At 53.3% G+C, this 13,772-nt stretch overlaps 1 protein-coding gene across 1 annotated transcript; it reads left to right on the top strand.

Annotated features, from left to right (window-relative positions):
• The first annotated feature begins 2,474 nt into the window (after positions 1-2,474).
• CYTIP (cytohesin 1 interacting protein) lies at positions 2,475-9,719 on the top strand. The gene is made up of 8 exons (XM_017823719.1): positions 2,475-2,662; positions 4,415-4,464; positions 4,790-4,844; positions 6,929-7,031; positions 7,163-7,256; positions 7,427-7,496; positions 8,398-8,464; positions 8,952-9,719. The coding sequence occupies exons 1-8, from the start codon at positions 2,516-2,518 to the stop codon at positions 9,422-9,424; spliced, it is 1,059 nt and encodes a 352-aa protein (XP_017679208.1). The 5' UTR covers positions 2,475-2,515; the 3' UTR covers positions 9,425-9,719.
• The last annotated feature ends 4,053 nt before the right edge of the window (positions 9,720-13,772 follow it).

The raw sequence follows: 13,772 nt of genomic DNA, 5'->3' as shown, positions 1-13,772 counted from the left end.
TGCTGGGGCAGCTCGCACCAAGGTCCTGCTTTGTGCTCTGATGGGAGGTTTCATTTGTTTCTGCCCTCAGCTTGTTTACAGATGAGTCACTGGGTTTCAGGAACGTCAGAGAGGGCTGCCGGAGGAACCGAAATGTGCTTTGTTTGTTATCAAAGCACTCACCGGGGGGACCGTGAGCAGGAAAAGGGGAAGCGGCTTTGAGTCACCAGCTCCCCGCATTGCTCAGCGTGCAAGTGAGGAGATGCCCCTCTGGGCTAGAGCTGCTTCTCTCAGGAAAAAGGAGAGAGCTTTCCCCCTCTCCTGCAGTGTTTTCTGCACCTTAACCCAGAGGGGCTCCCCCAAGGAACTCGAGATGAAGGACAGACCTTTAAACTCGTTGCTGCGGAGCTGCTGTGGTGTGCAACACTTCCCTGTCCCCATCGAGGCACAGGGACTGCAGGGACTCCTCTACACATCAGCCACCAATTCTCCTCCAGGTGTGTGGAGCAGATGTTTCCTGACAGGATGTTTCTCTGCTGCAAGATGCCAGGTTTCTGAGGGATGAACATTTAGGATGGGGATGTACTGACACTTCAGCCATCCAAGGCAATGAGTTGATCCCCTGGATCACCACGCCAACATTTTCCTGGCACTAAGAGCTCCTCTGCACCAGCAAATGTTAGGCACCTCCTCCATGGACACCCATCCCTGCACCTCTGTGTTGAGCTGTCGTGACAGCACCTGCCAGCCTGCACTGAACTTCCTCATGGCTGGCAGAGACAGAACCCCCTCACCCCGCAGTCCTGGCTGGCCCCTCCTCTCCCTGTGCCCCTGCCAGCCTTTCCTCCCAAGACTGGGTGTCCCAGGTGTGTGCAGCACTACCTTGTAAAGGTGCAGAAAAGGCTTTACTCAGAAAATGACTGCAACTTGTACATTTGTATTACTTCTCTATGTTGATAGCAGTGGTCCTGCTTTTCCCCGTGCAGGTTCACATCCAAGCCAGGGCTAATTCTGGCTGCTTTGTGTGGTTGCAGTCCCTGGTATTTGTCCATCTGTCTCAACAAAAAATGGCACAGTGTGTTTCAGATGAGTCTGTTGGGTTGTCCAGCCTGTGCCAGCGGCTGCTCCAGGTCACTGACAGCCAGCAGTGCCAGTGGCTGGGACACAGGGCTCCGGCCATGGCTGCAGGGCTGCGTGCCAGGGGTGGCCCCTGCTCCGTGGGTGTTTAGGACTTGGCTGGGGTGACTGCCAGGGTTGGCAAGCTGTGCTGCTGCCTGCCTGTCCTCCTTCTGCATTGCTGACCTGTGACTGAGGGGCAGTGGGGACAGGCAGCCACCCCTGTGTCCCACCCAGGCCTGGGGCTGCTTCCCATGCTTCTCCATTGCACCCAGGATCAGGGAATCCAAAGCTTATTCAAAGCTACAATGAATTGACAACAAACAATAACTGCAGAGAAAAAACAACCCTGCCAGAAGTTCTCAGACTCATAAATCCTCCTCAACATATTTGCTGCTGGGACAAAATCCTTTGCAAGACAGGAACCCCCTGCAAAACTTGATTTTAGGGCGACTGCTGGGCAGTTGGTCCACGCTCTGGCTGGTGCAGATCAGAGTGAGACTCTGGTTGGGATCACTCTGCTCTGGGATGGACCAATGGCTTAGTGGCCCTGGTGGCTCACTGGCTGCTGGCATGTCATGCCAACACCTAGGGAGGGTCTGCAGGGCACCTGGGGGTGTGACCACCCCCCCTGCACTGGTGGACTCAGTGTGTGCCCCTGTCTGGGCACAGCATGCCTGCCCTCCTCTTCACCCCCCTGTCACCCCTGCATGTTCCTCGGGCTTGGCCATCTGGGACAGGTGCAGGGATGACATCTGGCCAGGCTGTCCCTGGCGCTGTGCCTGCCTGGGCCCTGCTGTGGCAGCCCTTCTGATCCTTCCTGAAGCCCCTCAGTTGACTTTGCTGTGTGTCCCCAGACCTGCCGTGCCAGATAAGTCCTTGCTCCCCACTGTGAGCCAAGTGCTGTGCTGAGGGCATTGCTCTGCCCTCGCTCTGCCACGTTTTCAGCTCCTGCTCTCGGCCTTCAGCTCTCATTTCCCTCTCCGGAACTGGAAGTCCTGCACTGACACCATTAGCCAAAAGCAGTGTTATTTTTCCCATCTTTGCCAAAAGGTGATTCTAGGGATGCCAGGAATGCCGAGCAAGTCAGAGAATGTGCAGGTTGAGTTCAGATGAGTGCCTGAGGCAGGCAGGGCCATAAGGACAAATCCTGGCAGAGCAGCAGCTGCTGGTGAGAATTGCTGTGTGCAGGAATGGAAAAATTAAGCAGATTTCTGTAACTGCCAAGCCTAATTCTTAACTGGCCTGTGAGCACAAGGCACACCGAGAGCCTCGGGCTCTGCTAGGAGGGATTTGTGTAACATGCACCTAAACCACAGGTCACGTGGAGGCCTTTCCGCTCTCGCCCTTGTGGGTGGCAGCGGGCGCAGTTCCGTGGCCATGGCGCAGGGCTTGGCAGGGCCGCTCTGAGCCCCTCGCCATGGCCCTCAGGCGGCTCCTGCAGCAGAACCACAACGCCAACGCCGTGGGCTGCAGCCCCGACGGGGAGCAGGCACTGCCCACGGCCGGGCGGAGGATGCAGCACTTGGCCAGCACGGTGGGGACGCTGCCCCGCGGGCGCAAGCAGGTACGGGCTGGCTGCGGGGGGCCGGGGCTCCTCCTGCCACCCGGGCGTGACCCAGCGGTGACCGGGCAGGCTCCCTGTGGCTCCCGGTTTCGGGGTGCTGGAGGGATGACTGCTGGGTGCCGTTGGCTGGGCCCATTTTGGGGGTGGCGATGGGATCTTGGCAGCGCTGGCAGTGTGGGAAGCTCCTCGAGCAGCGAGTGACAAGGTGTCCTGCCCTGCCTGTGGGCTCGGGCTGTGAAGGGCGGCAGCAACCGGGATCCAGCCCTGGATCAGCTCCTTCTCCATTTCCAGCCGTGCTGAGAGCCCCACAGAGGGGCTCGTGCTGCCTGGGTGCTCCCTTAAATGTGCATTTCCGTCAGTCTGGCAGCCTGACCACTGCCCTCTGCTCTGCAGTGCTGACAGAGAGCGCCCACCAGGAGCTGTTTCCATCTGGATTTGGGGGTGTTTCTGGACAACTATTGGGGCTGTTTGGGCTGTCTCTTTTGCTGGGCTTTCCCCTCAGTGCAGCACAGAGCACCACGTTGCTGCAGCTTGTTGTGGGATTCCCACAGGACTGTCCTGCTGAGGCTGAGAACCATCAGCTGAGTAGTTCCAGCTCTGGACTTTTTGTCTGACATGAAGAAACCTGAATAGAAAGCGTTTGACACACATTATAGTCTGAAATTAGGATCAGAAAAGTAGTGTGTAATATCTGTGCACTTAAGGTTTCACTTTGTTCAGCCACAGAAACACACTTCATCCTTTTCTTGGTACATGTAGGGACATAAGGGAAAGCCAGAGCCAGGCTGGTCCTGGGAATGCTGCTGCTGGGTGGCACCAGCTCCCCTGGCTGTAGTGGAGCTGCCCTCGGTGTGGCAGAGCAGCCCTCGGTGTGATGGACCCACCCTCGCTGTGACTTGTCCCCCTCAGTGTGGTGGTGGCTGCTGGCAGGGCAGGGTGGTGGTGACGGCTCTGTTGTGGCTGTGGCTGGCAAAGCTGAGTTACAACACACTTCAGAACCAAGGACGCACTGCAGGGCCCGTCCCCCACGCGGGGTCCATCACCCTGTGTGCCTCTTCCAGCCCTCCCACCTTCTCTGCAGTGGGTTCTTACACACTTGACCTCTCCCTCCTCTCCTTGTCCCTCGACAAGAAACTGCACGGCCATGATCGCTGTTTCTGTAGGAGATCACACTGTGGCACCATTTGATCCTGCTGAGCCTGAGGCATTGGCTGTTTCAGCTACAGGCTTTTCACTGATATTGTCATTCCTCATTCCTGGTTCAATTTTATGGGAAGAATCAATGATCCTGGCTTTTCTCAGAGACCTCTCCAGGCACTGCCTGAAGCAGGATCCTGGGTGTCCGTGTCTGGCTGGGAAATGCTGTGCAGCTGCCATGAGACACCTCAGAGCTCTCTGTCTGCACTCACCTGGGTGCTTTATGCCTCTCTTGGCAAGTGCTCGGTTCATAAATGCCCACAGACTTTTAGAGGAAAGGTACAAAAATGAGGTGAGCTCTTGGTACAACAGAGATGTGATTTGAGCACTGAGCTCAGTGCCAGCATCTGACAGGTGACTTTGACCTCTGCATGCTTTTCCTCCTGGTCAGAAGGTTCAAGTTCCCGTTTGACTGAGGCAGAGGCTGTGTTGGTGCAAGGTGCTGTGGGATGCCACCAGCTGCTTTTAGCTTTTCTCTAAACTGCTGATTTTAGCTGTGTGCCTCCAAGAGCCACAGATCTACTGATCCCTGTCCTCTCCCACTTCTGGTCACAGCTTGCCTTAGCCAGATCCAGCTCCTCGGGTGACTTCTCCAAGCCACAAAGGTATGATTCTATGATTCTAGAGTCACTGTTATTGTCTTATTCTGCATGAAATGTGTCCTGGGAATCTTCCCAGCTCAAGTGGGATCAGGGTGCAAGGCAGAGACGGGTAGCCAGTACCTGGGTAATGCAGGTGACCTTTAGTTTGAGTTAGTTTGAGTAAGGAAAGAGGCAGCACCACCACTGCTCCATCAGAGGGACGGCGTGGGGACACCCCACAGGCCCAGGGAGAGGTGATGGTGGGAACACGATGGTTTTGGTTGGACATGCAGGTGCACAGAGCGTGTCACCCCATGTTCACAGGGGGTTGTGTGTGTTCTTCCTACAGACACCTCGTTGCAATATTGAAAGAAGATAAAGAGACGTTTGGGTTTGAAATCCAGGTAAGACTTAAATGATAAGATGATTCATTAAAAAAAAATGTGGTGCAGAGTCTTAAGTGTCACATCCTTAAAATCATGTTAAGGCAGGCCAGAGCAGAGGAAAGTGACTGTCAGATTCTGTGAAATTGGAAGAGCTTACAGCACTGATATAGAACTGGGATGGTTTTCCAAAGATTTTTTTCGTAGCAAAGGTCACAGATGAGAATTTCTGGCATTCTCACAAATCAGAGTGTTGAATGTAGGAGAAATCCCATCCAAATCCGCATAAAAGGCAATGGCAGTGCCTTCTTGCCTCCATATGTGAATATTTTTTTGAGAATTGTATATGAAAATATTGTCATACAAAAGGAGAGAAATAAAAAAACTCTCTTCAAAAAATACCTTATACTGGCTTTTTGCTACCTCCTTTAACATACATAGAGAGGTAGGTACTTTTGAAGATGCAAAATATTGGTGTATTTTTCAATAAATGACTGCTAAGCATAACTTTTTTGCGGGGGTTAAATCATATAGGAAGATATTCTGTTCAATGTAGAAGTCAGTAAATCATCAGATAGGAAAAACAGAATTTTATCAGGAGTACAGATAGTGGGAGACTTTTTCCATAGGTTTTTGTGAGAAAGGTAACTTCCTAGATCACCAGGCCAACTAAAACCCTGGCTGTAGCTAAAAATTATCCCAGGAATAAAGGGATGTAGTTTGGGAGCAGTGGGATCTGCCTGCCAACAGCAGGGCACCTCCAAAGCACTCTCCCAGGGAGAAGCGGTATTTTCAGTGAAATCAGTGCATTAGGAAAAGCTTAACTTTGCCCAGTTTGGGTCTGTGACTAATGAGCAGGGCAGCGCTCGGCTCGTGAACAGAGCAGAGCTTTCAGAAGGGAGGATAATTGAGTCGATTATTGGGCTTTTGTGTAAACTGTCAGGGCAGATTTTCATTGTGTGTGACATTCTGATTAAAAATAATTGTTCCTGGCACATTTTCTTCCCGAACGCACATTTAGCGTGAGCACTTCATAGAAAGTCTGGGCCGTGGAAAGGCAGCCTCTGACACTGAGGATAACCATTACTTAGAAGCTGTACTTTCATTACTACGAGTTAAATTTAGGCAAAACAGAATAAGATGATGTGAAACTTTAGGCCTACATCTGCAGGGAGCTCAGGCTTCACTCGCTGCCCATAGTTTAACCAGAAGTCTTACTGCTGGTCCAGGGGCTGGAATCCTGTGTTGGGGGGATTTGGCCAGATGAGCTCTGAACTCACCCGGTCTCCACCCCTTTGTTTCACACTGACTGAGAAAATTGGGGATGCAGTGTGAGTTGTTCAGCCTGGGTTTGGTGGAGCAGCCACGGGTTTTCAGGGAGCTCAGCCTCAGTGCTCAGTGCAGGAGGCAGATGTGCCGAGGTATTTGCGTGACACCAGAGGATGTTTTCCTCCCTTGCAAGATCCGGGGGGGGCTGTGGTGACAGCTTTTGCATTTCTCTAAATTCATGTCAGCACCCAAAACCACACGAGGGATTTATGCTTAGAGCTACTTGCTGTATATTTAAATATGTAAGTCAAGAACAAAAAGCACTTTTGAGGGGTGCAGGGATGTGTGTGGATGATGAGTTTCAGAGGCCAAAATAGCAAGAGTAGGTTCAACTCTTCTTTCTTTTTGGTTCCCATTGCAAACCGAGCTCTCTGGCAGCAGAAGCTGACTCCACACGGCATTCCCAGGAAGGAGGAGTCAACCCCTTGCAAAGCCTCTGTCCCATCCTGCCACCTTCCCATGCCTGGGAACGAGACATCCTTCCAGAAGGCCATCCCCACCCATGCTGACAGATATTTTTTGTTAAAGTTACTGAGTTTTTAATACTGAATAATAAACTTGCTTTAAAATTAGTCTATTTTTTTTTGCAAACACAGCGTACAGGAACCTGTCAGATGTCTGCTGTTCTCTGCCGTATAAATACATTTCTAATTGTTGGGTTATAACATTTTGAGGCTTATCACAGCCCTCTCACTGAAAAAATGTAAAAGACTATTGAATTTTAAATGGTTTTAATGGCTCCAGTATTGGTAACTCTGTCCCTTTGGCATTAACAGACCGTTAGGTTTCCAAACCAAAATGATTTCTCCTTGGAGGTGTGCACTTACATCTGCAAAATTCAAGAGGAAAGTCCTGCCCATCTCTCTGGCCTACAGACTGGTAACTATCCATCGGTTTTGCTGCCACGGGAGGCCTTACCCTCCTTTCTCCCTGTCACTGTTATTGTGGAGCAGCTGGAAGACGTGCATGGGCTGTGGATGCTCATTTTGGCCTCCGTGTGTCTCCAACAGGCGACATCCTCGTCAGCATCAACGGCGTCAACACCGAGGGCTTTGGTCACAAGCAGATAGTGGACTTGATAAAGTCTTCAGGGAACTACTTGAGGTGGGTGTCCCTCCTTCAGATGGGATTTGGCCTCATATCCTCTCCTGCTGAAGCCAGGAGAGCTCCTCGTGGTACCCCCAGCCCTGCGCTGTCTCAGAGGCCGAAATCCCCAAGGGCTGGGCTGGGCAGAGCCTCTGCACGTTGGGGCCACCATCACCTGTTCTCCACAGGTTAGAGACGGTCAATGGGGCCTTGTTCCTGCGGAAAATGGAGCTGGAGGCCAAGCTGCAGGTACTCAAGGTAATGTAATTAATTAGTTATTCTGCTGTTGATGCAGACATGTCACGGTCAATGGGGTCAGGTGTGTGTCCATGGGACTGAGGATCCTGGCAGGGGCTTACACCCAATGGGTCCCCTGCAGCCATCACCCCCAGCACCCCTAGCCCTAGTCCCTGTGATATTATTTTTCCAAGAAGAAATGTGGCTGCAATCCCTGGACTGCCCAGGATAGCTTATGCTGGTCAGTTTGGCTGTAGGAATGTCCAGCTGCATGGGGTTCATCAGATCTGTGGGGAGGGGCCTCCTGTGACTGTCCCCAGGCACAGCCTCACCTGTTTGGTGGGTGTTTTTAATCAACTCTGCCATGATTTATTGTACACCAAGAGCTGACCTGCCACAGAGAGAAGGGAACCATTGTGGGGTGTTGGGTGGCTCGTGGTCCTGGGAGGCTGTAAGGATGCTCCGGGTGTGTTCCCAACACGGGGCAGGAATGGTTGGCTGTGCCCCCCTTTGCTACCCTGCAGGACCCAGGGAGGAGGAGTGGGGTGTCCCTTCCCAGTGGGGGTCTGGAGCTGGGGAGGGCTGTGGAACTCAGGGAAGAGGAGTGGGGTGCCCATTCCCAGCGGGGTCTCTGGAGCTGTGGAGGAGTGCTGGCACTGTCTGAAGATGGGCTGCATGCTCTCCAGGTTTCAGGCTGCTTCTTTCTAAGTTAGACATGGCCAGTACCTCAGCCAGAACACTCTGAGCACGAGCAGACTAATATTTTACGGAAGAAATGTGCTGCAGTCCGGTAAAACCGTCACAGTAAAAGCTAGACACACAAGCGTTTCCTGGACGTGACCTGCACTGTTCAGAGACTGTTTTCTTGACAAGTGCCTTGTGCTTCTGCGAAGTGACGGAGCCTCTTCCTTCTCCTCCCCAGCAAGCGCTGCACCAGCGGTGGGGGGAGCTGCGGGCGCTGCTGGCCCGGGAGCGGCACTTGCTGCACGGTACGTCCCGGCTGCGGGACCGCGGCGCTGCCCGGCCCTGCCGCGGAAACGGCACTTCTGCAATCCGCCTCTTGCTTCCTTCCCCCCTCCTAATGAAGGCGTGGGGCTGGCCCTGGGAGCGCTTTTGTCCCGACAGTAACGAGCTTTTATGCTGCTTTGACTGATGCAGACCAAGGTGTCTTCGTGTCAGTCCTAGGAAATGAGTTTATGTGGGTGGCGAAGCTTTTTTCCATTCTTAATTTGGGTTTATCAGGGCGGAGGTTTGGTTGGGTTTTTTATGGGCTGCCCAGGGAGCTGGTTTGATTCTGCAATCCCCACTCTGTGGGAAGCACCTCGCAGCCAGAAACAGTTTCCCGTGTGGAAAGGGGCTGCTCCGTGTGCCACGGGCTGGGCATGACCCTTCCCGGTGCTGCCGTGGCACAGGCGTCCTGCTCCTGGCCGTGGCGGGTGCCGGTGACTGACGCTCCTCTCTGGCTCCCGCTTCCAGGGAAGGCGAACGACAACGCTCTGCTGGGCGCGCTGGACCTGGAAGAGCCCAGCTCGTGTGGCGGCTGCAGCTCGCCAGGACCCCTCTTCCCGAGCAAGCCCCGCTTCTCCAGCGAGAGCAGCTCCCGCAGCCGGCTGAGCTCGATGACGGTGGGCAGCGAGGACAGCTTCTTCCAGGGCAGCGCCTTCGAGGACTCGGCTGCAGAGAGCCTGAGCCGCCAGTCCAGCGTGGACGATGACTGTGTGTTCCCCAGGGACGGGGACGGTGCTGCCGGGAGGTGCTCCCTGCGCAGGAACCGCAGCGTCAGCCTGGCCAGCAGCGGCTCCATGTCCCCGCTCTGGGAGAGCAGCAGCTACTCCAGTAGTTTTGGGACCCTCCCGCGGAAAAGCAGGAGAGCCAGTGTCCGGAAGCATCTTTTGAAATTCATTCCAGGGTTTCACCGGGCGGTGGAAGAGGAAGAAAGCCGTGTCTGACGTCACACGTGTCACCCTCGATGTCTGGGCTCTGCCCGTGGGACCGAGGCAGCCCCTCGCCCCGGGCACTCCGTGGGTGAAGGGCGGTGGCACGGCAGGGCACTCCTGCAGACAACAGCACTGATGAGATTTACACAGCTCTGGGCGTTTAATTATTTTCATTTTTAATCAGGGCACGCTGTGGACCTCTTCATTAACGTGAGAAATGTGAAGAACCTTTGCAGAACTTCCTCAGCGAACTTTAGTGTTAATAAGAGTTTTTAATTGAATGCGAAATTGATAGCTATTTATTTCCTGTTACTGGAGTCAGTGGCTTCCAAAGGTCTTTAATAAAGCAAGTGCTTCTACTAAAACCAGTGACAGAGTCACGCTGGGAAGAGGAGGGAGCCCTGAGCAGGCAAAGAGAGCCCAGGCAGTGATGTTCTGGCGTCTCCTGGCAGCCTTTGTACAAACCCTGCAATAACCTGGTGTATCGGTTTCATCCGACCAGCTGCAATCTCTGCCAGGTGTTGATATTCCATGTCATGCCAAGCTGTCTTATTCCAGGGGACTTGAGGTGGAAAGGACCCTCCTGAGCATATACATGCCCCCAGGTTCTTCTGCAGAGCTAGTGCAGGGGAAGATGGTGGTGTCTGTGTGCTGCTGCCCCGAGCAGCTCCGTGTGCCCAGCAGATATGGAACTCTTTAAGGCAAGAGAAGTAAAGACAGAGCCTTGTCCTGCAGGGATGAGCAGGATTGCTCTGTGCTGACTGCAGTGGCAGGTCAGTGGGTCTCAGCGACCTTCCTGGAACGCTGTGCTCGCAGTCTGCTCCCTCAGCACTCCAGGGGCTGCAGGAGCTGCCCCTTGGGCCTGTGTTCCCACTGCTCACAGCAGGAGGACCATTACCTGCCCACATTTCTCCAGGATCAGAGGCCTCAGGCAGCAAGGATGGTGTGAGAGTGTGTGGGAGGTGATTCAATAACTATGGGCACAGATGTGGGGGAAAAGGGAAATTTTCCCTCCCTCTCAGTGTACAGAAGCAGGCTGTTTGTTCAGCCCGAGCAGACTAATGATGTTTTTCAAATACAACTGGAAGCATTTTGATATGATTCAAAGACCTTGTGTGACTCACTCACCTGTTGCCCGGGCAGCCCATGTGGCTGTACCCTGGGTACTGCTGTGCCAGGGCTCCCTGGGCTTGTCAGGAACTGCAGGATAAATCCAATAGCTTCCCTCTGAGATGAGCTCCAAACAGACACAGCCTGTTCCCAACGCTCCTCTAAGGCATGAACGCTGCTAAGCCAGCAGGGCCAGTACTGGCCTCTGGAAATGAGTAAGTAGCTGGAAATACAGCAGGTCTCTGGGAGAGCTGGAGGGCACTCGAGGGACTTGGAGGTCAGTCAGAGGACCTGGAGGGCACTCAGGGGATCTGGAGGTCAGTCAGAGGACCTGGAGAGCAGCCAGGAGACCTGGAGGGCACTCAGGGGAGCCAGAGGACAATCAGGAGGGCAGCTCATGCAGTTTGTACATGTGGGAAGATGTCCTGTCCGTGTTGTTAGACTGAGTGCCTGCAGTTCAGTCTGGGAGCTCCCCTGCTGTGAATCCACCCCAGCCCCTGGGCCCAGAGTGGGGCTCTGCTCCAACACCCACATGGAGCTGATGCCCATCCCCAGCCCAGGCTGGGGCATTTCAGGTGGACTCTGGAGCTCATCACTAGGCATCAAGTTTTTCGCCTGTGCTTTGCTGTCTCAAGAAAATTTTACTTTTTGTTGCCAGTGGCACCAGTTAAAAGGAGAAAAAAAAGGAGAAATTGGTTTTATTTGCCCAAAATGTTGACTTAAAGGGTGTCTGAAAGCAACTGGGAGAGAAAAACCAGAACATCTGGTGAGGGTAGGTACACTGCCCAAAGAGAATGAACAGCTGCAGCACTGAGAAAGGGACCTTAAATTACTGAAGCTTTACAGTCTGAAGTTGTGATTCCTTTGATTTGGAAGGTTAATTTGCCACACCTTGGGAGACTCGGGCTTGCTGTGAGTGTGGAAAGTCTCTCTCAAGAAAGACCAAACAAGTGATGCCCTCCCAGCAGTGGTGAGAGCACGCTTTGGGTGCTGCAAGATGACAGTGTGACACAGCCACGGTCACAGACAGGATGTGGGTGACAAGTGCCTGTGCGGGCACTGAGCTCTGCAGGGCCCCAGCCTGCGGGGGAGGGAGGAGCTCACAGACCAACCTGACTGCTCAGAGAGCAAAGCAACTGCAACAGCTCTGTAAAAAGCATTTCTCCTTGCAGAGAGGACTCCAGGAGGATCCTGCTCTGCCTGCTGGGAGTGGGGCAGGAGGAGGGGGGGTGTACAGGCAGTGTGACGTGGTGATGCCAGGGTTTGGGGTTGGGGCTACAGGTGCTCTGGACCTCCAGCAGTGGAGGGGTTCTCACTGATCATGGGAGTGTTGGGAGACTCAACAGCCAAGAGAAACCTTTTCTCTTCTTATTCCCAACAGCAAAGGGACTGCTTTTTCTTCTCTTATCCCCCGTTGGCAGAGTGGATAATGTGAGTTTACTTCAGTGAGAACTGCATCTGCTCTGAACAGTGCTATTGCTTTTTAAATTTGAATTAATTGCTGAATGCTACAGAGACTGACCTTGTAAGGGTGCTTACCTGCTCATCTGGGTCTTGCCTAGTGCCTAGACCCTCCCACTGGGTCCCTACCCGCTGTGTGCCATCCTGCTCTGTGATCAGGGACAGCAGACCCCACCTCCCACGTGCCATTCTGCTCCTCTGGTTGCTGCAGCCGCCCCCAGCTCTTCCTTTCCCCGTTGGCTGCTGGGCGGTGCTCCCGTGTGGCAGCAGCTGGTTGTGCCCAGCTCTCTCAGCTCTGAGCAGGTCACACACGAGGTCATCGCACGCAGCTGAGTTTGCCCCAGTGCTGCAAGGCAAAGGGGAGTCACACCTTATCCACAGACAGATCCAGGAATGTGCTGCTGTGCTCCTGGCTCAGACTGGCTCTCACTGCTCTGCTGTGCCACACCAGATAGGCAAGAATAAAAGCTTGTTCTTCTTTGAAGGCTTGAAGAGGCAGAAATCCACCCCACCGAGTTTGTGTAAAAGGAATGTTTCCCTGCTCTTGAGAGGTGGCTTTGTCCAGCTGTTTACAAATAGCTGCCTGTGGTGGGAAGAACCTGCAGCTGCTGTTTCCTGGGGGAAAAGTTAAAATCCTGAAATTTTCTGTTGAAGAGGAAGTCCAAGGTACGTTTTTTCATACATAGAAGGTACGACAGAATGAAAAGCACAGTTACAGTATCATTTAGGTTGGAAAGGATCTCTAAGATCATGCAGTCCAAATGCTGGGATGTGGCTTGTTGACATGATCCACGGGAGTGTTCCTCTGGGTGTTTAAGCCAAATGTAATCCCTTAATCCCTCCTGGCTATGTGCAGGAGTGGGAATGTATGGCTCCAATACCACCGTGCCTGTCATCCTGCCCTGACTGTCAGGTGGCATCTCCCATGGCAACCCTGGGTATGTGGCTTCTGCTCTAGAGCTGCTCCAGAGCCTGTGCAGGTCCGTGTGCTCCCCTGGGCTGCCCAGTGTGTGCATCAGCTGCTCCTGGAAACCTGTGGCTGGAGCAGGAACTGGGGAGCAGAGACTTGATCACAGAGGAGTCTACAGAGCTCTACCAACACCCTGCCAACAAACACAGACTCCTAGAATGGCTTGGGTTGGAAGGGGTCTTTAAGATCTCTTGATGAACCCCCTCTGCCATGGGCACTCTGCCAACACTGTGCCATGGCAGCCCCTTCCTCTTTCTGCAATGGGCTCTCATGGTTTTCCTCACTGACAATCAGATCCCTGCTGTGCCCTGATGCCTCTGGATGCTCAGGTGCTGTGTCTGAGATTTTAGCAAAGGCAGCTGGAACAGAAACTTCTTGTGGCGAAGGTCACAGGGAAGATGGTGTTTATGTGACTGATGCAAATGGTGCCTCGAGCATGGGGCACTCATCTGGGAAAGGTGACTCCTCCAGGGCTGGTGTGTAACCAACAGATGGCACCAGGAAAAACCCAAAATTCTTTCGGTATCTTTCTGCAATCAAGAAGTCAGGGACATGGAAATAGCTTGGTAAAAAAAAAAAATATATCCCTATATATTATATATATATATATATATATAAGATCTTTATAACTCCCTGACAGAAGAGTGGAGCCAGGTGGGGGTCGGGCTCTGTTCCCAGGGAACAAGTCACAGGATGAGGGGAGACAGTCTCAGGTTGCACCAGGGGAGGTTCAGTTGGATATCAGGGAAATTCCTTAATGGAAAAAGTTGTCCAGCCCTGGCACAGCTGCCCAGGGCAGTGGTGGAGTCCCTGTCCCTG

This window comes from Lepidothrix coronata, unplaced genomic scaffold (assembly GCF_001604755.1).
Source record: "Lepidothrix coronata isolate B3197 unplaced genomic scaffold, Lepidothrix_coronata-1.0 Scaffold105, whole genome shotgun sequence".
In the NCBI taxonomy this organism is placed as follows: Eukaryota; Metazoa; Chordata; class Aves; order Passeriformes; family Pipridae; genus Lepidothrix; species Lepidothrix coronata.
Note: the sequence above shows the minus strand (reverse complement) of the source record. Positions and strands in the feature narration are given on the sequence as shown.